The sequence below is a fragment of the Vanessa tameamea genome, chromosome 15 (assembly GCF_037043105.1).
Source record: "Vanessa tameamea isolate UH-Manoa-2023 chromosome 15, ilVanTame1 primary haplotype, whole genome shotgun sequence".
Classification (NCBI taxonomy): domain Eukaryota; kingdom Metazoa; phylum Arthropoda; class Insecta; order Lepidoptera; family Nymphalidae; genus Vanessa; species Vanessa tameamea.
This window is the reverse complement of record NC_087323.1, coordinates 4,783,694-4,808,224: the sequence shown is the minus strand read 5'-3', so window position 1 is coordinate 4,808,224 and position 24,531 is coordinate 4,783,694. Positions and strand designations below refer to the sequence as shown.

At 32.2% G+C, this 24,531-nt stretch overlaps 1 protein-coding gene across 6 annotated transcripts; it reads right to left on the bottom strand.

Moving 5' to 3' along the window:
• Positions 1-1,421: 1,421 nt before the first annotated feature.
• On the bottom strand, positions 1,422-24,188 carry LOC113399040 (hormone-sensitive lipase). Of its 6 annotated transcripts, none has more exons than XM_026638045.2 (16): positions 23,980-24,188; positions 23,614-23,907; positions 18,209-18,366; positions 13,114-13,300; positions 12,230-12,443; positions 10,694-10,884; positions 8,896-9,145; positions 8,497-8,706; positions 7,745-7,864; positions 6,942-7,091; positions 6,278-6,416; positions 5,116-5,211; positions 4,226-4,318; positions 3,641-3,785; positions 2,988-3,113; positions 1,423-2,674 (listed from the first exon to the last, which is right to left on the bottom strand). In XM_026638045.2, exons 2-16 carry the CDS (start codon positions 23,905-23,907, stop codon positions 2,570-2,572), a joined length of 2,478 nt encoding a protein of 825 aa, XP_026493830.1. In that variant the 5' UTR covers positions 23,980-24,188; the 3' UTR covers positions 1,423-2,569. The 6 variants fall into 6 exon arrangements, with proteins under 6 accessions (XP_064073116.1, XP_026493830.1, XP_064073118.1 ...); XM_064217048.1 differs by having other exon boundaries at positions 6,383-6,416; XM_064217045.1 differs by having other exon boundaries at positions 6,278-6,413.
• Positions 24,189-24,531: the final 343 nt, after the last annotated feature.

Genomic DNA, 24,531 nt, shown 5'->3' with positions numbered 1-24,531 from the left:
TGCCGAGCATCGTCAACGAAATGCTCGGTAGCGAGACGTGCTGGTCGGAGATGCGCTCCTTCTGCGAAAACGGGATGTCGCAGAAGGAAGCCGCGGAGCGGAACCGGGAAGAGGATGCCGCTGCAGACCCGCTCCGCCGAAGACGATCGGGGAGGAGGAATCGGCGCTACGCGCACCTTCTCCCCCCGCCTCAATAGGCGTCGCAGGGACTAGGGGGGGTCTCAGTATCCCGAGAACCCTCTCCAGGTATTAGAGGGCCACATAGGCGGGCCGACCGTCAGGGCGTCACGGTAGCATGCGTAAGCGATCCCGTGGCGCCCGCCGAAAGACGGAGAGGGTACCGCTGGTTTTTAATTGGGTAAACCCGGCGTACCTGGACGCACTCGGCGTCCAGGGCTCCGGGGAGTCCGCCCCCCCCACTTTCCATCACGTGGGGGAAGCGCGTAACGCGTTTTTCCAGCGAGAAAAAAAAGGGTTGTCTAAACAACATTTATAGGTGAAGTCGTAATTATAAATATTTTTGGAAGGCAAGTAGTAAAATGTAAGCAAAACTTTATATTATTATAAATATTATAGTAGCGTTTTACCTTCATTGTTTTAGTTTTAAAATATATAAAACATCAAACCCGTTTAATGTTACCACAGTTTACTCCGAAATTATTTCAATCTTTGCTAGAATACCAGCAGACTAAATGTCATACATAGTGTTTGACCATTAGCAGAGTCTTACTAAAATATGCATATTATTTCAAATCGATTGTACTTTCTCAAAAAATCGACCGTGACACACGGACGGACGGACGTTTAACTCTCACCACAAGTGTTTTCTATCTATAGACACGGAACCCTAAACAGATTTAATCCTTAATATTCTTAAATATGCTGTTATCATTACCGGTTGCTTACTATATTCATATATACCTACTTTTATTGATTTAATATACTCACCCAAAATTAGGCGGCGCTAAGACTTCATATTTTTAAATTTATAATACATTCCTTTGGGTTATATTTTATTATTTAACCTGAATATCCTAAAAATTATTTAATAATAGCTTTATAGTTTAAGAAGCATTACATTCAAAATAACAAAAAAAAATCCACACCAAAAAACATTATTAACAGATAAGTTAAGTTTACTGTTTCTTATATTATAATTATTTAAGAATATAATATTTTCTTGACACAGATTATAAATTTCAGTACACCTAATACACTATGTATTATATACACACATTTAATTTATATTAGAACAAAAAAAAACGTAGAATTTTGATATATTCTAATATATTACTAAACGAGTAATCTAGTAAGCCTGCTAATATGTATTAGAAAAAAATCAATAGCTTAATTCAATAGAATTTGCACAATAGATAAAATTAACTAAAACTGATGAGACATATATTTTGAAAGAACTGTTCTGACATAGACACTTAAATTAATTAATTTTATTAGTTTAATTAAAAATAAAAATATTCTTAAAGTAGTCACCAATAACGTGTAATGTCTAGCCTAATTAATATTACAGTGAATTGAATTTTGTACATTTTATACTTAAAAAAATATATATGATACTTCGACGTTTAGTTTATTTAATCTTTGTGCAATTCTATTGGTTTATACAATGCCTTTCATATATTTGAAATAATATAGATAAGCTATAGATTAAATAATTATTTAATGCTACCGCTAAGTCACGTCAATGTTAAAAAAAAAATATAAAGCGCAAGATCACCTGGCAAACGTCCAACCATATAGTTTGCGTAACGTATTTTCACAAACGTCATATATCGAATGCACTTAATTACGATTCACTCACATCGCGTTCAATGACTTCACTTGAAAATTTCTAACTAGAAATATTTGCATATTAACAATGTGCATAAATAGGGTTCCACTTTCTAATGTGTATTTTTAATCTATCCAGCATCCACTTCCATCTTAACTGGTCCACCATGAAGTTAGTACCGTAAATTTAAATTCGTGTAACTTTCCACAATGATATTTATATCTCACATAATGAAATAGTTTATTATTTTTTTCACTAATATAGACTTATAGCGGCTATAATCTTTATAAGCTTTAAACAGGTATTTTGTTGATTTAAAATATTTAAATATATATTTTAATGCGTAAATTACCAAGGAACTGTTCCATACAGCCTTAATAAAAACATTTTGACAAATTTAAATTCATAAAGTAAATAAAATATAATTAGTGCCATACACATACATATATATACATATTAAACAAGACTTATTATTATTTCACTCAAAATATTATTTCTTCGTTAAGAAATATGAAAACACCACACCACTTTTATTTTTTTTAAACTTCTGTTAAACAAAATCTACCCGCAGTGCGATTTCTAAAAATAAATCACAACAAAGTTCAAATCTGTTTTAAACAGTTCAATTGAAAAGTTTGAACAAAATTATACGAGAATAAAACATTTGCTATTTTTTTTTAATTGCTCTAAAGTCTCAGCGTCGTAGCCTTTTTTTATTATGTATCAGGCACAGGCACACTTTAAAGCCTAAGTTCTATGAATACCGCAAAGGCCACACATTCATAACTCCGTGTTATCGGGCGTATTCGCGTGATTTTCTAAGTCGAGTAATTGCTTTATACGTTCGACACAGAGGTTTGAGCCTTCGTGTGCTTCTTTGGCCATCTGAAAATAGAAAAAAGTTTTATAAAGGCAAATTAATTAACTCTTTATTCAAACTGAAGGCTTATTGGTTAATAATAACGAATAATCTACAAAACATTAGCTTTCCTAATAAAATGTTTAGGAAATATTATTTAAAAATCATATGATAATTAATAGCAGCTGTACTTATGTTTAATAATAAAGAAGAATATGAATTGCTTAAGTGTTATGTTACTCAAATCTCCCTTATTCTGAACTCTACATTTTGAAAGAAACTATACGAAATAGTATTTAATATTAATCAGCTTAAATATCATAATCTCTTGTAACTCACCAATGAAAAATTCAAGAAACCGTGCGGTAGACCCTCTAATACATCGAGGCCGACTTCGTTGCCGAGACCCTTCAGTTTCTTAGCGAACATCACGCAGTCGTCCAGGCACGGGTCTAGGTGCACCGTCTGAAACAGAATTGCATTTTAGTAGTACATTTTTGGAAGTATATTTACCCTTCTGTTAGCAACGTTGGGAACTTATTCTATAAAATTGGAGACCGTAGAACTGCAACCGTACAGGTCGGATGGATTACAACGTTTCGTTAGCAGACACAATAGTTAAATAATAACTAATGAATCATATGCGATTCACTCGTGATAATGGTTAAAATATAGATTTTTTATAGTGATGTCTGGCCTCGGTATTATCAAAAGTAATGTTGTTTCTTTATTGGAGCGAAGTTCTTTTACGCCGCTTACAGTAGAGTAAACTGTTAATTTATTTTATTGTGTCTGTTATTTAATACATAATATATATAATATATATTGCGAAAGCAACTTCGTTCGAACACCGTGTGTTCCATAATACCTCTTTCGTGATTGTTTTGTTCTTCAAGAGATTTTTTTCTGAAAATTATATTTTATGATGATTTTAATTATTTATATCAATTCTTAAGCAGGAATTATCTCTATTTTAATAAATTAAAACTGACCAATATCCTAACAGGTGGGAATCTTTTGAGTAGTTCGTCGTCGGCCCAGTACGGCGACAGCAGCGGGTCACGCGGCACGGAGAATATGAACTCGTCGGACGGACTGCGAGCTATTAACGCGTCCAAGTTAGACCTAACGGCTAGCCTGTAGGCAAATGCATAAAATTAATCAATCATTTTTTTATACAATCCATCGCAATCAAGAGTGTATAGAAACTTGCAAAATGACCAATCGTAGCCCCAAACCCTAAAAAAAAGTAATAAAACAAACAAATCTCAAAAGTGTGACGAAAGATTTTTTAAGTATTCAATTAAAAAAAAAAAAATCTGGATCTTTTCAACGGTTATAGATGACATAATAGTTACCTATTCAATCTAGTGTAGTAGTCTAGTGTACTTGAAATTGTTAATAACAATTAACTCTGTGAATTAAAGATTAAAAAAAAAAAAAAACAATGAAAAAATTGCTAAATCCCAAAACTACTCTTGAGCGAATATAATAGCAATAATACACATTATTACCTTTTAATTAATTACAAATTACAGGCAAATAAATTATTTTTGTCATTTTAATCAAGTACTTACTCTTCCTGGGACGGTCTTATATTATTTGAACCCGTGATAAATGCCAGGCGGGACGACATCGCACCCATTAGGCCCGTTGCTGCTTCACTTATACTAAGACAAGAATTTAAAAGTATATCAAGCCAACATAGATACTATGTCATGTACATCACACATAGCCACTTGAACAACTACTAGAAATAAATTAATATACTATTATTGAATTTACAATATTCATCTGCAAAGCGTTGTAAAAACAAGTATTGATTGTGAATACATTTGAAGAAAATATATCAACATTTACATATTGAAGTAGGATGCGATACAGTAGCTTCCGAAAGATGATAATTAAGTACAATAAACAAGTTACAATATTTTTTTAATTTCCGTCCTGACTTGAATGAGAATGTATATTGTGATTTCTAGCTATAAATTTTCATATTAAGAAGAAGAAAATACTCTTCACGATTTTCTGTGTTTAATCCATCGAGATATAAAAATATAACTTTAATGAGATTAAAAATGCCTTTGAAATCAAGTAATTTTCCTCAAGGCGTCTTACTCCACCTTTTAATACTAGACTACTAGACAGTAAATACGTTTTTTCTCAATGAACTCGTTGTTACTTTTTGTATGAACTCACAAATCACACAAAATATCCGCTACGGATTCAACGAATAAATAACTAAATATACCTTCGTATTGTGCTTAACTTTTCCTTTACGTGTGCACGTAACGTGTGTATATTTTATACACCTAACAAAAACCATGCAGAAAAACTCACACGACAAACAAACCACATGAACACACACATCCAAACATACATCTACACACAAAACATATAGCTTGTTTAGTATTTTAACGATTATATTATAATTGCACACAATTCGATATTCAAACTATCCACTTACCGTGTCTTTATTCTTTTTTTATGGTCTTTGTTCTCTCCATCGTGTAACAATGGCGGTTCACCTATCAAAGTACTTGAATTTTCAGATTCCGGTTCTCTAATGAAAATAAGAATTTCTATATCAACATTTTCATTTCATTAGCAATCTACACCCGCGTGGTCATGGATTGTCATACGAGTAGTATGAGTTCTTCATGGAGAACATGAAATTTCTTGTATTCCCCTTTGATTTATTTAATCCTCGCAACCCGTTTTGGCTTCACACGGATACGATAAGGGTCTATGTACGACATTTACATTGAAGAATAAACATAAAAAGAAGATTTTCCAGGTGGGAAAGTTGAAGTTTTCGGCTATAAAATGCGTGTATTATACATGTAAACACTCCTCTTGAATCACTCTGTTTATTGATGGAAATCGCTTTAAAATCCGTTGCGTAGTTAAAAAGATCTAAGCGTACAGACATATGTAGAGATGAAAGATATGTAATTACATTTATTTAGTGCTAGCGCTTGCATATTGGTACTGGTAATGAGCAACATTACCATTATATCCTCACGGAAAATGTGTGTGTTGGTAACATTGAATGGCCAACTCAAGCACTGCGAGTTATGTAATGTCTTATATATATTTACGATATTGTTTTTATTTCAATTACCGACACTATTATGAAAAAAAATATATATGTCAAATAATTGTCTATGCTTTCACGGTCAAGCCACAGTAACGAATTTGATGAAATTTGATATAAAGTGAGCTTCAAAACCAGATATGCGAGCGAAGCCGTGAGCGACTACTATTTTCTAATAATAAATTTTTATATAAGAGTAACGTGGGCATGACTTGTTACTCGACTCATCACTTAAATTACATTTAGCTCAAAAGAACGTAAAACTTGTATTCGTTTCGAAAGAATATAACGAGAAAGAAGAAATCAATAATTCTAGTCGTATTCTAATAAAAGTAATTAATATAAATACCAAACGAAACACTATTAAAACATAAAACAAATAATACATTTTGAGCACAAGTGTCCAAGGTTAGTTCGTTTGTTAGGTTAGTTCTACATCTACAAAAAAGAAAAGACACGTCAAGGTTGAATGGAAAAATATACGAAAACAGAAGTCCAATATAGACAAACTAAGAAACTCTTTATTGGGTACCTCTGTGAATGTAGGTTCTTGTTAGGTTTAACGACTGGAAACTTCCTCCCCTCGGAATCGGTATCGCTGTCGAAAACGTACCGCTCTAGGAAGTCTGATACGTACTGTTGTGACTTGTCCTCCGTTGGTGTTATACCTGCTGAACATTTAAGAAAAATCGCTATTTAATTATAATTCTATAAATAAATATTGGAATATTTAAACAATTGTAAATTATAACATCCATGTGGGACATTTGCTAGTGAGATAAACAGGTCGACATAATTTTTATACACATGCTTATTATTTGTAATTAAGTACTGACTAATTTTCTAATAACTATTTGAATATAATAAATACTTAAGTTTTTTTTTTCTATTAATTTTATCATCATAGTAAAAAAAGAAAAGTTTAGCTTGGTTATTACATGTTTTTTTTAAATGTCTGTAACGTGTTTGTAAATCAATACCTTTTAAACAATTATGAATTGTGCGTTATTATATATATATTTTAAATAATTAAAGATAATACTTATATAAATATATTATATTCAGTCTACGATTGTCTGTCTGGTACGCTTTTACGGCTTAAACCATTGAGTTGAATTTGATGAAATTTGGTAAATAAAAATATTAATCCTTAAAATTGGGTATTGCTAATATTATGTGGGTGACCCGTAGCGTACCGGCAGCGGTGTGCTCGCTCGTCAGCGAGGCGGCGCTGATGGTGGTGTCGGACGACTGGCGCCGCTCGGAGCCCGACTTATGTGCCTGCAGCTCCGCCAGGTCCGACGGAGACACCTCCTCGAACGACGACGGCCCCTCGCTGGCGCCCTCTGTACACGGCAGAGCAGACAATCCAGTTAGACGACCGACCCATTACAAAGCGACTTTCTCAGAATATGCGTGTCTTTGCCACTTGGCATTCACTTGATTTGGAAAGTTATTTTGTATTTTCTTAATGGCGTTAAAGTGGGAGTCCTTCTTCGTTAGTTTATTGTATGCTTTCCTACTTCCCCAAAAGACAAATTTTGGAAATATTTTTTTCTGTTCCATTAACCTTCAAAGATGTACATATATCATAGCTACACGACTGGGATGGCGAGATTCGATCCTGATCCTTGCACTATTGTGGTATATTTGTGGCAGAGCTTAGTGCAGGTTCGTCTGGGTAGATACCACCCACTCCTCAAATATTCTTCCGTTAAACAGCAAGAATTAACATCCAGTTTGAAGGGTGAGTGAGCCAGTGTTACTTCAGGCACAAGGGACATAACATCTTAGTTTGCATGATTGATTGCATTGGCGATGTAAGGAATTGTTCATATTCCTTAAAGCGCTAATATGAATGGGCTATATACGATCAGGTGGCCCATTTGCCCACCAGTCATCCTATATCATGAAATATAATTTTACCCATTCATAGCACAATTGATAATGTTTCGTATAAAGCTCAGGTTTGGTATAACAACATATGTTAATAGCTAACCTTGTGATGGACTAACTTTAAGAAAGCCGTTTCCTTCAACAGGCGTCGTGGCATTAGATGTACTATTTTCTTTACTCGATCGTTTCTCCACTTTGCCTCTTGCGTTTGGACTTGCATATGCTGTGAATACGCAACATAATTATGCATGGAATTGTAAAGGGAAGGGGTTTTTCTAATGTCTAACTGAAAAAAAAACTAAACCAATATACATAAAACTTATATCAGAAGACGCAGCGCGTTTCGGAGAAGTTTTTTATTACAATATCATAATAAGTAGCTTATCTTGGCAGTTTTACCGAAATTAAATAAAGACTATTCACATGATAAGCTTGAACTTCATGGTATCTTAATGATAATTAAAATTGATAAGCCTTCAATTAATCTTAACCCACGTATGTCGTATAAGGGCCCAAGGGATGATTTGTTAAGTATATCTATCAATACTGCACGAAACAGTCTCAATTATCATTATAAGGGCAGGACACAAAAAAAAGCAACTACACAAACAACACTCAGCAAAACCTTTGCCAAGGTAGGTTGTGATCGAAAAGACAGCTAGACAGTAAGTCTGTCAAATTATTTAACGTACAGGGTGCTCTGCACAGGTTCCAAAATGATCCCAAATAAATGGGCAAAGGGGAAGCGAATTATATGATAATGGCAGTAACGTAAATGATGAAATACAGATAATAAACTTTTAACATGGGGGTATCGTCTATTAATAAGGGGCATGTAATATCCTTTCACCTTACCTTTAAGACACCTCATCATGAATCCAAAGGGCAGAAGCGGGTCCATCAAACATAGCAGTCGGGCCGGGCTCGGGATGAAGCTCACGAGCAAGGGAGCGTACGCCATGAACAGACCCTCAGGCGGACGGAGGCCGGCTTCTAGGATCTTGAGCGTACAGCCTGCGATCAGATTTGCACCCGCCGAGTCGCCGGCGAATACTATTCGTTTACCTGTGAATATAAAACAACATTAGTATTTGTAATAATGTATATTAATATATATAATAAATCGTAAGTAGAAAGACTTAAATTCATTACTAGCGAGATGCAAATGGAAAATATTAATGCAAATGTTCGGATCCGTAAATTTTTAAGCACCGTAATGGCAGATTTAATACAATTAACATAACAAATTCTTACCAGTTGTGCCAATTTCCTTAAAATTATTTATCATCCAGCAATAAGCAAAGAAAACTTCCTCCAAGGCTCGCGGGAAGGGTGCCTGCGGGGCGAGACTGTAGTCCACCGACAGAATGGGAATGTTAAGTTTAGAGGCCCATTCCCTGAGATAAGTTTCATGGGACTTCGAACTCTGAGCCACGAAGCCACCGCCGTGACAATGGAATATTATACCCTCTGCTGGCGGAAGAGTTGAAGAACCTTCGCCGGCCTGAAATTATATGGTGCAAAAATTAATTATCTAGAAAAAAATATTTAATCCAAATTCCATATTAATTCCATAGTAACTCTGTCTGTCTGTCTGTCTCGCTTTCACGCCAAATCTACTGGTCCGATTTAAATGAAATTTGGTACACAAATAGTTTAGAGCCTGAGAAAGGACATAGGCTACTTTTCATTCGGAAAAAAGTGCTGTAAAGGGTTGAAAAGGGGGATGAAATGTTTGTAAGTTGTTGAAAGTATTGTCATTTTTAGAACTAGAAGCATAAAACTTATATTTAGGCTGTACACTTATAAACGGAAATAGACGGGTATTCGGATTTGGATATTCTACTCCCAAAGGGGTAAAATAAGGGATGAAAGTATGTATGAAGGTCCGTATTTTTTTTAATTAGAAACATGAAATTTATTTTTTGGGATACTGATTAAAAAGGAGTAGATACGTATTTAAGTGTATCCAGATAATCTACCACTAAGGGGGTGAAATAAGGGTTGAAAGTTAGTATAAAAGTCCGTCTATTTTTAAGATAGAAACATAAAACTTTATTTTTGGGATACTAATTAGAAATGATTAAATACGTATTTAAATGTTTCTAGATATTCTACCTCAAAGGAGTTTATTAGTGGTTGGCATTTCTTACATAGGTTAGCCTGGAAGTCCGTCAATTTTGAAGTTATAAGCATGAAATTTTATTTTTGGGCTACCGGTTAAAAATGAGTAAAATACGTATTTAAGCTTTTCTTGATATTTTACGCCTAAAGGGAAAAATAGGTGTTGACATTTCGTATACAGGTTAGTCTGGGAGTCCGTCATTTTAAAGTTAGAAGCTTGAAATTTTAGTTTTGGGCTACCGATTAAAATTGAATTGATTCGCATTAAAGCGTTTCTGAATATTCTACCCTAAAGGCTGAAATACACACCAATGTGGTATACAAAGAGGTCTTACATTAACGTAAAATTTTAAGTTAATTTGTATATATATTCATTTTCTCCGCGACCAAAGCCGCGGGTAACAGCTAGTATTTCTTATAAAAGGTATTGCGAAATATATGTTTCGAAAATCTTAGAAACCTCCGATCAGTATATTTACTATCAAACAAACTTCTTATCGATAAAATTTTACCTCTTATCTATAAGGAAAATCTATTTTATGAAGCTCTTTACTTGTAAATTTCATAATAAAATAGCAAAAGAAAGTATTTGTTTTTTGAAATTTTATGCCGCTTAGGAACCTTCAACAACTAATATGAACCGAAATTATCAGATTGAAATTTGAAAATCTTATCTCATTTGTTGAATTAAACAGATATTTTATAGTTTTTAAAAAGATTTTCAATTGATTAATTATTTTTAAATTCACCTTATGTTGAAAAGTAAACATCAAGAGGAAACCTGTTAATTAGATAATTTGGACGATATTCACCAACCACGCATGGTTGAACAATCACTAAAATCTCATTTTTAACAGTGGTGGTCTGTGCTCATTATTACTTTAAAAGATGACAATTTTAATTGAATTCATAAATCGAATACACTTACCATACCAATTCTCTTATTAACACTGATCAGTCTAACATTAAGTCCTTGTAATCCTATATGAACGGTCGGTGGTAGTATTGTCATTTCCTTCCCTTCATTCGTAGTCATCACTATAGGCTCCGGTGGTAACGTTATTATCTTATTAACAGCCACCGTTGATGACATTAGACTCGGAACGCGCTTCATAATCTCTGAGAGATAATTAATAAATTATTATTAATAATTAATTTTATTAACGCCTAGATTGGTTTGGCCCAAATTTGCTAAAGCATCATTGTAAATTTCTATTTTAGAACAGCTTTTGGAAAGATTTTTTAAGATATAAGATTATATTAAGATTATATTTCTAACTTTATATAAACTATAAAATACGACACCGATATAAAACAATTTTCATCTCATAAATAAACTTAAGTTTTTAGCTAATTTGCAATGTAAAACATTATGTTTAAAGAAAAAAGTATACATGTATACCCATAGTCATGACTTGTAGTATACGAAATTTTGTTAGCTTTACATAGATTAAAGAGAACTTATTTTATTATTTAATCTATAGCTTTGATTAAATATATATTTGTTCTGCTTCGTAAATGCTATGTAGTGAAAAATATTTTCTATTTTCATATAAAGTCATTTAATCTCAATATTGCCACTTAAGCGTGCGTCATACGCATAAATATTTATACGCTAATGTAATAATTTATTATTTACAATCAAGATAAATCGTATGAATGAATTTGTTATCTCGAATTTCGTTTAATTTCAAATTGGAATCGCTTATGGCTAAAGGTTATTTATTATGAGATTATTTTTTATTCAGTGGCATTTTTATGCAATTTCATTATGATCGTACTTAGATAATAATATCGTGTACAGGCGTATGGCTTGTCTTGTGTTGCTTTATTTATAAGATAGATTATTATTTTCATTATATATTGTATGGTTTATTTACACAAAAAAATAAAATAAAAATATATTTATAAACTAAAATGAAATTAATACTGTATATAAAAGGCAGTCTCGTGGCTGGGAGAGCGATCTAATATACTGATGTGCTTCAATAACAGTAATGACTGAAAAAACATACCCTATACCCATATACTATCTATCATAAAAAATATATCATTCGTTATATTGTTCGTAAATTCCACACACGAACAGTCCGGGTACAAGCAGTGTTCTGACTTCCCTCCCCCCCACAAAATATTTTTAAGAGACTTTACAAAGGGTGCCACACTGCTGGTCCCCCCCTAACGCGTGGCACCATTTTTGCATCCCTTGCATTAAGACTTCTGTCTGTAATAATTTTACTACAGTATATTAGAAGGGCACAGAAACAACAATATAAATTATTCATGTATCGTAATATAGAAGCTACTAAGGAGGGAGCTATACGCTCTTGTATCACAACTTAAATTTTATTAAAATTATTTATTAGAGTAATTTATTACTGTATGGCAACGAAACAAGAAAAAGGCCACTATTTATAAACAATTAGCTTAATTAACAAATAAAGAAAAATTAAATAGGCCTCACCGCTCTCAGCTAGAAACCAAAACGCCTTGCAGAATTCAACACTCGCAGACTGACTGATATTGACGATGCGTCTCGCTCGCATCTCTGGATCTATTAAATACTGCCCCCCCGTCCACACGGAACTGATGAGGTTACCGTGGCTGTAATAGGCTTCGGAGAAACCTGCCATGCATATGGATATACCTTTGAGTATACCACGCATTGATGGCAGGAACTGGAATTTAACACACGACAGATATATTTTACTAAAGTAGTTTAAAAACTATTTTAAGTGCATATATCCATACAACATATTTTTATCAAGCACTTTTAATTCATAATTTTCCATGATATAATAAACATAAAGGTACAACAGATTCTAGATTAAAGAACTAGGAAGATAACATTTTCTACTCTGTGGTTGTTCCGATACGGATTATAGTGGACTATCAGTCTGCGGCTTCGCTTTGCGTGTTGGGATGGTCAGGTGTCAAATTATATATGTTCTATATCGTTTCTGTATCTCTGACATCATGCATGGATAATGTTCATGATGATCGGTTGAGTAGTGAAGACGTGAAATATTCGTAATTATAATATTATTTAGCTGATAGTCATTTCTAATTTTCGTATCATGTAAACAATAATCTTTAAAATATTTTATATAATAATATATTATTCTAAGTACTACTCTAGTACATACATAAGTAGATACATATGTATCTACTTATTTGAAAAGTCTTAAATATATTCTACTTATGTTTCCATCTAAGGAATTATTTAAAGTATTATCTGAATGAATATTTATTATAGTGTGTATATAATCCGAAGTTATTGCGACAAAGTTGCATAATATATCGATACAAAAAACCATTTATTTATTATTACACTTATTGCTTACTAACCTGAAACCCAAGACATCTTCCATAGAAACAATACTGATTAATCGTGTCCGCTTGCGAGAATAATTCCTCGGGTGAATGCGGCTCTATAGGAAACAGTTCTCCCGGAGCTGCCCACGAAAGCAAAGTTTGGAGATGATGTAAACACGTTCCCAGGGACGCTAGAAGCTGGCCACATGATTCCACTTCCCTAAAAGAGAATCTCATTTTAGCATACTTTATCATAGTAAATTCTTTTACAAGGATCTTTGAAACGTCATTCACGTTTGAGCTAACAGATTATTCCTCTCTCGGTAGGTACCACCCACTCATCATGTATCAACAGCTAAACAAACAGCGATACTCAGTATTTTGTATTCCGGTGTGAAAAGTGTGTAAAACTGTGTCAAACTTGTCTGTCATTAATGCCTCTCAAGGGATATAACATCTTACTTGCTGAGATTGGCGGCGTAAGGGATGTTTAATATTTATGACAATGGCAATGTATGTAGGCGTTAGTGACAATTTACCATCAGGCGGCCAATTTGTCAGTCCACGTTTTCATGAAATAAGCACGGAGTGAACTCCGTGTTATACCGAAAAGAATCAGGGTACTGAGTAGTTCTATTCAATTGAATGTATATGTTCACGTAAGCCAACGAATACTAAACCAATTCCTTGAATTTATTAGTCAATTAGGAAATGTAATTTTTATTTATTGCTTTAGGTATAACATGTCAGTTTGTAATTATATTTACTTTAGTATATTAAATCGCAGTTTGTTACACAATCCAATAAATTTCTATATAATAATATATATCTCATATATCCTACTATGTTCGTATTAGTCAACGTCGTAGAAAAGGAAATAATTTGCATTACGCGATATCTATACGTCACTGGTAATTCTGTACACCAATTAATCGCAAGGCGAATTAGACGTACATATAAATTAAAAATAACATGTCGTTATTCTTAGTAATATGATAGATGTAAAAGTATGGTACTTGATGTGTACCATCTAATAGCGAGCCTTGTTGGTTAGACCGACTCGTATACCGTAACGGCAAGCGTTATGACGCTCTCGTATGGGGTCATGACCCCTCTCCGCACCGCTCTTAATACTTTGAGTGGGTTGCGCATATACATACTATGTGCTTCTTTGCTTTATATAATATTATTATCATTATAACAAAAAATACATTTTAATAACGAATATATATGTTTCTGTTTATTTTATTCAATATTTATATATTGGTCGTTTTTAATTATTAATTATTTCTGTAACCATAAATTTCCAAGATAAATATAAATATATATGGATTATATCCATAAATTATGGATTCGAGAGCGAGATAGGCTTCTTTTAGTTCCGAAAAAATCGCCAGGGATATAAATCTATTAGTTGAAAATATAATATAATATTGGCGTTAAGTCCACTTCTCATAACATTTACTAGGTAAGATATAACAGAAAACATATATTTGCAGTCATTTCACATTTATAATGTCTGGGACGAATCACAAGTGACCTACTTACGTGGGTATTGTTTAATCATACGTGTTTTTTTTTAATTTTCCACAATTAGTTCAGATTGTTGGCGTATACCAGCTATTTAAATAAAATTCTGGCACAGAATCAAACAGTTCTGCGTTATGGGATTATTATGGTGTAACAATCATTTGCGATTATTTTAAATCAGCTTTATAAATTACGAAAGATACTAGCTACGTTTTTGTTTATTCGAGATTTTAGTGATATTTTCATTCAAATAATTTGCACAAATTTTCCACAACCACCATTTCAATGTTCCAATGATGTAAAAAGTACTGTAAGATGTTGCTTAAGGGATAAGGGTTTTATTTGTCTTCGTATATTTTCTTGGTCTCATATGTAATAAGTATATTTTTCTTCTTTTTAAATGAACAAGTACGAAAGTAATAATAAAATAAACAGAATGGAATTTGCGATTCTCATATTGCTGGACAAATTGCTCGTATACAAATTAGGTCTATTTTTTGCCTTAAGGAACGGATTTAAAAGCAAGCGCACTTATTTTGATAAGGAACATTTTTTATTTTCTTTTAATTACAGGCAAACGTTTAAATTGGTGTATTTCTAATATAAAGTAAAATATATGATAATATACTGCGCTTTAGAACTTTAATTTTTAAATTTCCTATTTAAATCTTTACACTGTTATAATTATAATATATTTTTTTAAAGTAAAACCCAAATTGTTTAGTATAAAACAGTCGCGAGACGTTACCCAACAGTTTATGAGTTGATTTTCTTTCGCTGTATTTCAGAAGTCTACCACATCGAGGGTTCAAAATTATATGTCGAATAATATACCAAAATGGGTCTACAATTTACCAGCTTTTCCTCGGCTGTACAATACTTTCCCCTGAAAAATAGTTCCCATTTAAGCCGACCATAATAGCGTTCAAGAGACGTAAAACCCGCGTCATTAATTTCGCTTTGACAAAGCAATTCTGCTCTCCGTTGTTTGTAAGATATTTTGAGTGTTTTAAAAACATTTACATTAATATTGTACCTAAATGACATTTACATAATTTAGTATAGTTATCACTATATTGTAATATAAAAAGTTATTTATTAAAAACGTTTTAAATATGGAGCGATTTTAGACTATTCGTGCATTTGGTAGGACTTTGTAAACGTGTCTAGTTCCGTATCATTCATCAGATATTTTGCCACTAAACAACAATACTTAGTATATTTGTGGTTTTGTTTAAAGGGTTAGAGCCTGTGTAACTTAAGGTATAAGGGATAAAGTTAGTTTTTGAGGTTGGTGGCGCATTGGAGAGTGGATAATTTTACTTAAAGCCAATGTCTATCGTGACCACTAACAATAAAATGGTCTAAATGTGATTTTGAACTTATAAAAGAACCAGCTTATCTATCTTTCTTGTAGTCCGTGGCTTGTATGGCATCGAGTTCAGAAATAACGGATATTAGGTAACAATTTGTCACGCTCATCTTAGCTTGCGCTTGGTACGTTCTTCCTCAGGTGTTAAGCATAAAAAAGTTTGTCCATGGAGTTCAAGCCTAATTCATACCAAATTTAATCAAATTCGGTTCAGTGGTTTGTCCGTGAAAGAGAAACAGAAAGTTGCCTTCGCATTTATAATATTAGTATATCAGTATAGACGTGAACATTTCAATAACAATTGTATGTATTTTATAGTTTAATTGTCGGTAAATATAGACAAAATGAAGTTGGAATTCACAGTTTTTGCTGAGCCGACGCCTATTTTTGTTCAAATATAAATAATTAGTATCAAAACACACATAGTGGAACTTTTTTAGCGGAATTAATTAACTTTTCGTATTTATTTCGTCTTTAAGAATGGAATGCTGTCCCAGTATGGTAGTTTTGAATTTTCACACTAGTTTTTGTTTATCGATTAACATGTATCCCAGATTTTGAATCAATCGCAAGCATACAATTTAATCAAATTCCAAATTCTATATTTAAATTGCTCGTACGAAACATTTTTTTGTCATGTAAAACTGATCGGAGTTTAGATTCTACAGAGAAGAACCGGCTATAAATTCAGTAGTTACTGTTGTTCTTAAATAAAATCCATTGTCATCAACTATATGTCCATCATTCAATTAATAGGTCATGTATCGAAATCCACGAGCACGAACACGCTTTTTTTATCATATATATTCTCATTGTGTAATAAGCCTTATCTATTTATGGTTTTATTTAAATTTGTTATTAAGCAACGATAAAACATCTGAGGAATTTTATTTTTTACTAGCTGTGCCCGCGACTTCGTGCGCGTTTAAATTTAATAAAAAAGCGTGACTTTATTATTATTTCACATATAATTGTAAAATAAAAGTAGCCTAAGTTACTCCTTATTACATCGGCTATCTGCCAGTGAAAGACCCGTCAAAATCGGTCCAGCCGTTCCAGAGATTAGCCGGAACAAACAGAGAGACAAAAATTGTAAAAAAAAATATTTAGGTATATGTACCATGTAAACATACATATGCATTTAGCAAAACGCGGTTATTTTAATATTACAAACTCTCTCAGACACTCCAATTTTATTATATGTATAGATTATATGTTAGTATGACATTTATTGTCTCCTATATTTTAGAAGGTATATTCTCTAAGCTTCTGTAACTAATGTGAGCCGATCTAGTAAGAAAATATGAATATATTCTTAACTTCCTAAGTAATTTTCGGTTAAATTCGGTGTTGTAAATACTTATATAACAATAGCAATTATTATATAAACATACAATACCCTTAAAACTTTTAAGTAACGTAAAGTAATATCAAAATTATTTTTAATTCTAGTTTTATTATTGCTTAGATTGTTTTTAATTGATGTGACTCAAATTATTATACTTCACGTATAATGAATACACATTTGATCGTTCAATACGAGCATTCGATATTTGAATGGAAGTACTTAAGCAGCGTTGTATACGTTACGAAAGTAGTCTCAATGGCCTGTGATAGGCTATTAATTGGAGTTACAAAGAATTTGGCTAACATATGGTATTCGATTTTTGTTCAGTATCCGACCGATTACCGAATACTACAATACGCTTCTTAAATAACGAATTTATTTATTTTCTTTATTTGAAAACGTACTGTTATTGTATTTACAAAAATTATATGTTAATAGAGTAAATAGAAAACGCGCATCTTAACTGAAAGTTCCGCATTCATATTTCGGTCATTCGTATTCGGTCGAGTCGACAAACATTCGGTTTAAATAAGTTGTGATTATCATATTACTTAATAATTATTATTTAAATAAAGCTACCAAAATAATACCTTTAAAATACTAACAAACAAAAACCTTGACGTTCTAATATATAAAGTAGCAATGCCCCATTTTATGCAATTATTAATATTCCTATTTACCCTCCAATTGGGTTTAAAGCTTGTGTTATGAGTAGGGACTACAATAGCCCAAGGTATCAGGTTATATGTGATGTTGTCCAATATTATATTTATTATAAGGTCGAACCTGCCATTGACATCGTTAGGCGGCACGTAAACCATAGCGCTATTGACGCTTCAAATATATTATTAAGAAAAAAAAATTAAAAAATCACTCACTTTACAAAGTAACCTTTACGAAAGAGCAGCGCGTCTCGTCCAGTACATACTTGTCGACTCAGTTTAAGTCCGTGCAAAACACAAGAGTCAACAACCGAAACGAAACTCCGATATCCATTTCCCGGAGCCTTGGCATCGAAGTCGTATGAAGGTGCTACCTGCAATTGAAAAAATATTTAAAAACATTAATTATAAATACAAAAAATACATTGATATCAATATTGGAACACAAATATTCAATATTGGAACGCGAGAAATAACAGAAAACAGTATCAAATGTATTTAGCAGTAAATATGCACATGACTTCGTGTTGTATGTAATCAGTATGAACTAATTTTCAAAATGCAAAGTGCTATTAATATAGTTTATAGTAGTACAAATTAAGCCTGATTGACTTAGAACCATCTCCTAGTAAAACTAAAATATATTTGCTTACAAGGCTGCGCAAAATCAAACAAGTACAGACTATAAATCCTTTGGGTCAAATTGTAGAAGTTGTAAAATATTACTATGTACTAGGGCGCACTAGGTCTCCTGGACATCGGCGAGTACCACAAACGCCCCACTTCACGTGGGGGAAACGCGCTCAGCTCGGTTTATACTTATAAAGCAATATCATATAAAACTGTAATGTGTCGTAGCTTACCTATAAATAACTTTAAATATTACAAAATATTGTACCTACCGTAAGATTTATATTACCTCCTTGTGGATATTAGCAAGATCGAAAAAACTAGAATTGAAGTTAAAATACAGACAGTCAGAGTTATTTTCGCATTTATAACGTTAGTGTGGATAATAATTAAGCAAGACTTATAAATTTATAATGATAATAATACACTATATTTATGCTTAAAAAATTCATTTAAATTTAAGAAAAATCTTTTTACACTAAGTTTTTTTTAAATACCTATTTTAATTGACCTCTAAACTCTACGTCTGACGTAATCATTCGAGTTTTACTCCGAAATATTCATTAATATAAACAGATTTAGCAATATTACAACCGCTGATCGAATATTCGCTTCTAAATGATATCTAACTACCTTATTAACTACTTTGACATAATGACCTATTTATAGAAATATACTTGTATACAACCCATAAAAGTATAATATTGTCAATGACGGCCTTGAAACTTATCATAATGGGAATATTTTATAATAATAATCACTAAGTTTTTTTGTCTACACTCATAATAAAATATTACTAAATAAAACTATGTAATTCATGTTATAAGTTTATGCAGTAAGAATATTTCTGAACAAAATTTTTAATTAGATTTCTTAGTAATTTTTTCAATCAAAATCATCTTTCTGTAAAGATTACGTATGTGCACGTGGTATTTAAAAAAGTTTGTCTAGACAATGTTTGGGTCGTAATCTTAGCAATACGCCTGTATAAGATTGATAGCAGGGGTTATCTGGATGAGTAAAATAAGAGATGAGGCTTTAATTATAATCAGAACATTGTTTGGCACTCCTTTTTCGTTATAAGTGCAGCCCGTAACAGCCGTAAAGATAACGAAGAAACCTAATATTTGTTAATTTTACCGTATAATAGTAATGATTCTACATGTACGAATGAGACATTGTTTTTACTTTAATTTAGAGCTTATGTCAGAACAATAGAATTCACAGTTTGTGGGAACAACTACAATTAACCTAAGACCCCGAAAAATATTAAAAGCTAGCTACTTAGCTAACGAGGCAGTTAAAGCACGATAAATTATAATATATTAATAACAAAATATAATATTACTAATAAAATAATTATTACAAAGGCTTGGATCCATGACTAATGTCTCAAAAGCAATAAATATTAATAATTAGCACATTATATTGTACAGAATTATTTACTATCATAAACATAAAGACGTAATTGATTGCATGTAAAGGAATAACATTAAACACGTGTCAAACTTATCTGTGGACAGTGATGAACAATCAAAATTCAAATCAGGGCAGGCTGCTTAAACACGAGATTGACCTTTTTTTGTTCTCAATATTTATAAATTTAATAATTGTTTTTTTTTGTAAATTATCTTTTAAACTTGCTTTTCAAATAGGACAAAAAAAATTATGCCAGAAGAAAACACGATATAGATACCTTTCGCGACATTGAGACATCTATGTTATATTGCAATCACTATATATGCCACTAGCTGTTGCCCGCGGCTTTGCTCGCGTGGAAATTGGTTATAAATAAATTAACATACTAATAAGACTTAAAATATTACGTTAATTTAATACCTCTTTGTAAACCACATGTGGTTCAACTTTCGTGGGCTAGATCCACCAGACTGCTCGTAAATCACACCTTCGAACAGGCTATTTAGAACTTTCCTTGCGAAAAACAGTCTTCTCTTAGGTCTACTCCGGCCATATTAAAAATTTGACCTTGAGCTTTAACAATTGTCATGGCGAAACAGACTTTAAGCGCGAACCGTACTCTTTTGCACTCAATAAGGTATTCCGAGGATATCTAAGATATTTGTGGAATATACACTGTTTCGCATTCATCCATCATTCAGTGATAACTGTAGCTTCTATGACATTACGAAGGAGTGTCGTTCCTATTAGTCTGGTGCCGTTGCATAATTTTGGAGGTCTTAAATCCCTCAGTAAAATTATTGGTACGCCAATCTTTTAACTTAAAAAATTAAGGACTTTAAGACTAACCTATATACGAAATGGCAACCCCTTTTTCATCCCTTGGGGCTAGAATATCCAGAAACGCTTAAATACATATCTACTTATTTCTAATCATTATCCCAAAAATAAAGTTTCATGTTTCTACCTCAAATAACGACGGACTTCCATACTAACTTTCAACTCGTATTTCACCCCCTTAGAGGTAGAATATTCAGAATCGCTTAAATACATTTCTAATCATTACCCCAAAAATAAAATTTCATGTTTCTAACTTAAAAAAATGGCTGAGTCCCATACAAACTTTCAAAACTTTTTTCATCCCTTTAGGGTTAGAATATCCAGAAACGCTTGAATACGTATCTACTCCTTTTTTATCAGAATCTCAAAAATAAAGTTTCATGTTTCTAACTTAAAAAACGATGGACTTCCATACTAACGTTCAACCCCTATTACACTCCCTTAGGGGTTGAATTTCCAAAATTCCTTTCTTAGTAGGTGTCTACTCAACAAAACGATCCTACTTACCAATTTTCAAGGCTCTAATTTTGATATTTTAAAGCTCGGCGATGATGAATCAGTCAGTGAGTACTTGTTATGTTATATATATATAGATTAAACTAAGAATTGAATGCATGTATACTATTAAAGAAATTGAAATAATTGGGAATAATCTAAAATTTATTTTAAAATAGTTAAGAATATTTAAGCCGCGTTGATAATAATAAATTATTGAATAATTTGCTTTATTTGTTGTACGGTTCGTAATGATGCCAAAGATAATTTTGGGAAAATCAAGTATCTATAAGTATATAATAAGTACCTATACATGAAAACAAATCAAATAATCGTAAATGTCGAAGGTGTTTTGTTTGTTTTATTGAGATTATTCTTATAAATTTTTCATAAATTAATTATTAATTATGTGTCAATTCCGAATTACATTTTTTGTGTAAAGTCCGTATAATTTTAATATTATTCTCAAATAGGCTAGGTACCAGGAATAAATTGATATGTAATTTGATGTAGGAATACATAATTTCATTGCCAAAAGTTATTTTTTTGCAAATGATTAGAGCTGGCGAGCATATCGGTTTTCGATTTGATCATGTTTCGTAACAATAGGGATTAAAGTTCATATAAATACGAAATATTAATCAATCTAGTCAAATAAATTAGTTAACAGTAGTTAGTTACTATTAAGGGATCGTTTATTAATAACGTGAGCCTCAAAAAAGTGGGTAGAGGATTTGGAAAAAATCACGAAACATTAAAAAACGGGGATGTAGTGAGATATCACGTGTATTTTTTTTGAACGCTCAATTTCTAAAGCGGCACGTGACTCGACGTTGCCTAACAATTTTCCCACTAAGAATAATCGTCAGCCTCAAGTCTGTAAGAAGGATGTGCCAGCGGTGTGGACTGTACAAAGAAAAATGTTACGGTACATCTAAATTTAGGCCACAGGCAACTTAATGATTCAAGTCAGTCCAAACAATGTTAGTCTTAAGCGCCAATAGCGCATACATTTACGGGCCGCCTCGCGAAGCCGTAGGTTCGATCCTGATCCATGGACTATTATCCGCACTCCTAGCATAAGCTTAAAGCTTAAATGTATGATGAAATCAGAATATTAGTAATTCCTTAAAACGGGGCATTGCTTCTATTCTTTCACGCATCCTGACGGGACAATTGATCGCTAGATCGAGAAACATTCCCTTTCTAAGATGTTGCTAAAATATTACGTGATTAATGGATGACCCTTAATTATTTAATTTACTAATTTAAATTAAGGTGTGCTAAGCTATTGCATCTTAGGGTTATTATGTAAATTTGTAAAAAAAAATTGGTGGGTTATAAATCATTTGCTTATGTCAGTATCAAAATATAAACAAGATTAACCAAGCAGACATACAAGACTTGTCATTATTACAGGCGTTTGTCATAAAAATATAAGTTTTCTCATGGGCCTGGTTTTACAGTTTATATTTATATTTCATTTGAGAAAAAAGGGAATGATTTTATAAAAAAATATTTTTTCAAATGGTCGCAAAATATAAATCAAATCATAGAGAAGTTATGTACACTGGCTTCCTTAATATAAATTATTAATATTTATCAAACAATCGTATGCTTACAGATCAGGGTGGTAAAAATATTATATATAAATTTATAGTGAAAACAGCTCTATATGTTATGATAATGAATGGGAAAAAGTATTACTTAAATATATGCTGATGACCAATGAACAGTTAAAATAGTTGTTATTTAGTGTTTCTAATAAATTACCTAATATAATCAGTATGCCCAAAACCCAATTTAGGATTGATCATATCAATTCATAATTCATGTATATTTTGTATAATATGTAATATATAGTAACTGTTATCCAAGGGGATAAATATAGTACAGTGAAATTATATTTATAATGTACTTTAACTGTCCTTCTGTTTCAACGAAACATTTACAACACAATGGAAATTCTTTCAATTAACCATAAAAAACTTGTAATAACCTACACAGATAATGATAACATATGTCTTAAACAGACATAAAATTAACAAAGTTTAAGCAACAATATATAAATTTAATGAAGGCCACCATATTTGCAATCATTATTACCTACCTATGGCTTGATGCCTTTAATTTTTATCGCAAAATAATAGTATTAAATTTACCCTATTTTAATTAGAACAATTATTCAATTGTTCTGTTTTAAAAGTTGAAGAATAATGCGCATGATGTTTACATACCTTACGAACGTGATCAACGAGAGGCCAAACAGTATCTATGTGATCAATCAGAGTCATAAATCCTTGGTAAAGCCGCTGTCCATTTTCACTATCATCAGGATGAAAGTAGGTAGCATTATTCTGACACGAGTCTTTTAAAGCCTCGTACATAGCATACGTAGGAGGAGCACCTTCAACAGATTCCTCGCAGCATAATGACGCCTTAGCAGGCGGATCCGAAAAGTCCATCTTTTTATAAAATTTTCCGCTGCCGGTGGCAAAACGAAAACCACGACTGAACAATCTAAGTTTCATCTGCAAAATTTTCGTAAGCATAATGAAAAGGTTCGTTAAGCTCTTAAAGAAATTAGCACTCAATGTATTTACAAAATATTTCGCGAGCGAATGACATCGTATTGTTCGTAGAATACTGTTTGTAAAGGTCGGTGTCAGAAATATTTAGTTTAATTTGACAGTACTTTACGTTTAGATTTGTTGCTATTATTCATTGCTAGTTTCATTATATTACGTAGTTTTCCCGTATATAAAATGCCTGACGTCTAAACTGAACGAATGATAAACAACGATTGATTAAATGTCATTGACAGAAAATGACATATAACCAGCTGACTGCTGCTGATGTAACAAAACGATATCTAAGTAAAGCCAATACTACACATTCTCTAGATCGATAAATATATTTAATATAGTATATTATTACATTACAAAATATGCATTTTTAGTTGGGAAAATTACGTTATTGCATTTCATTTCAGTTCTCTAATATAACAACAAAGAGTACTGTAAACCACGTTACTTGCCAAAAGCTAATTATTGGCTATCGCCTATTTAAATAAAAATAAAAAATAGTTCAGATCACTTATATAGGTAAAATCTAAAAACTATTACTGCATTTTAAAGCTACGTTATGAAGCTTTT

Bases quoted from the DNA above. Each gene is read 5' to 3' on its own strand.
- LOC113399040 (XM_026638045.2), bottom strand. From the start codon at position 23,907: ATGAAACTTAGATTGTTCAGTCGTGGTTTTCGTTTTGCCACCGGCAGC. The intron at 13,301-18,208 runs GTGAGTGATTTT...ATTCTCTTTTAG, and splicing joins CGTAAAGGTTACTTTGTAAA to GGAAGTGGAATCATGTGGCC. The intron at 3,114-3,640 runs GTCAGTTTTAAT...ATTCTGTTTCAG, and splicing joins TCCCACCTGTTAGGATATTG to ACGGTGCACCTAGACCCGTG.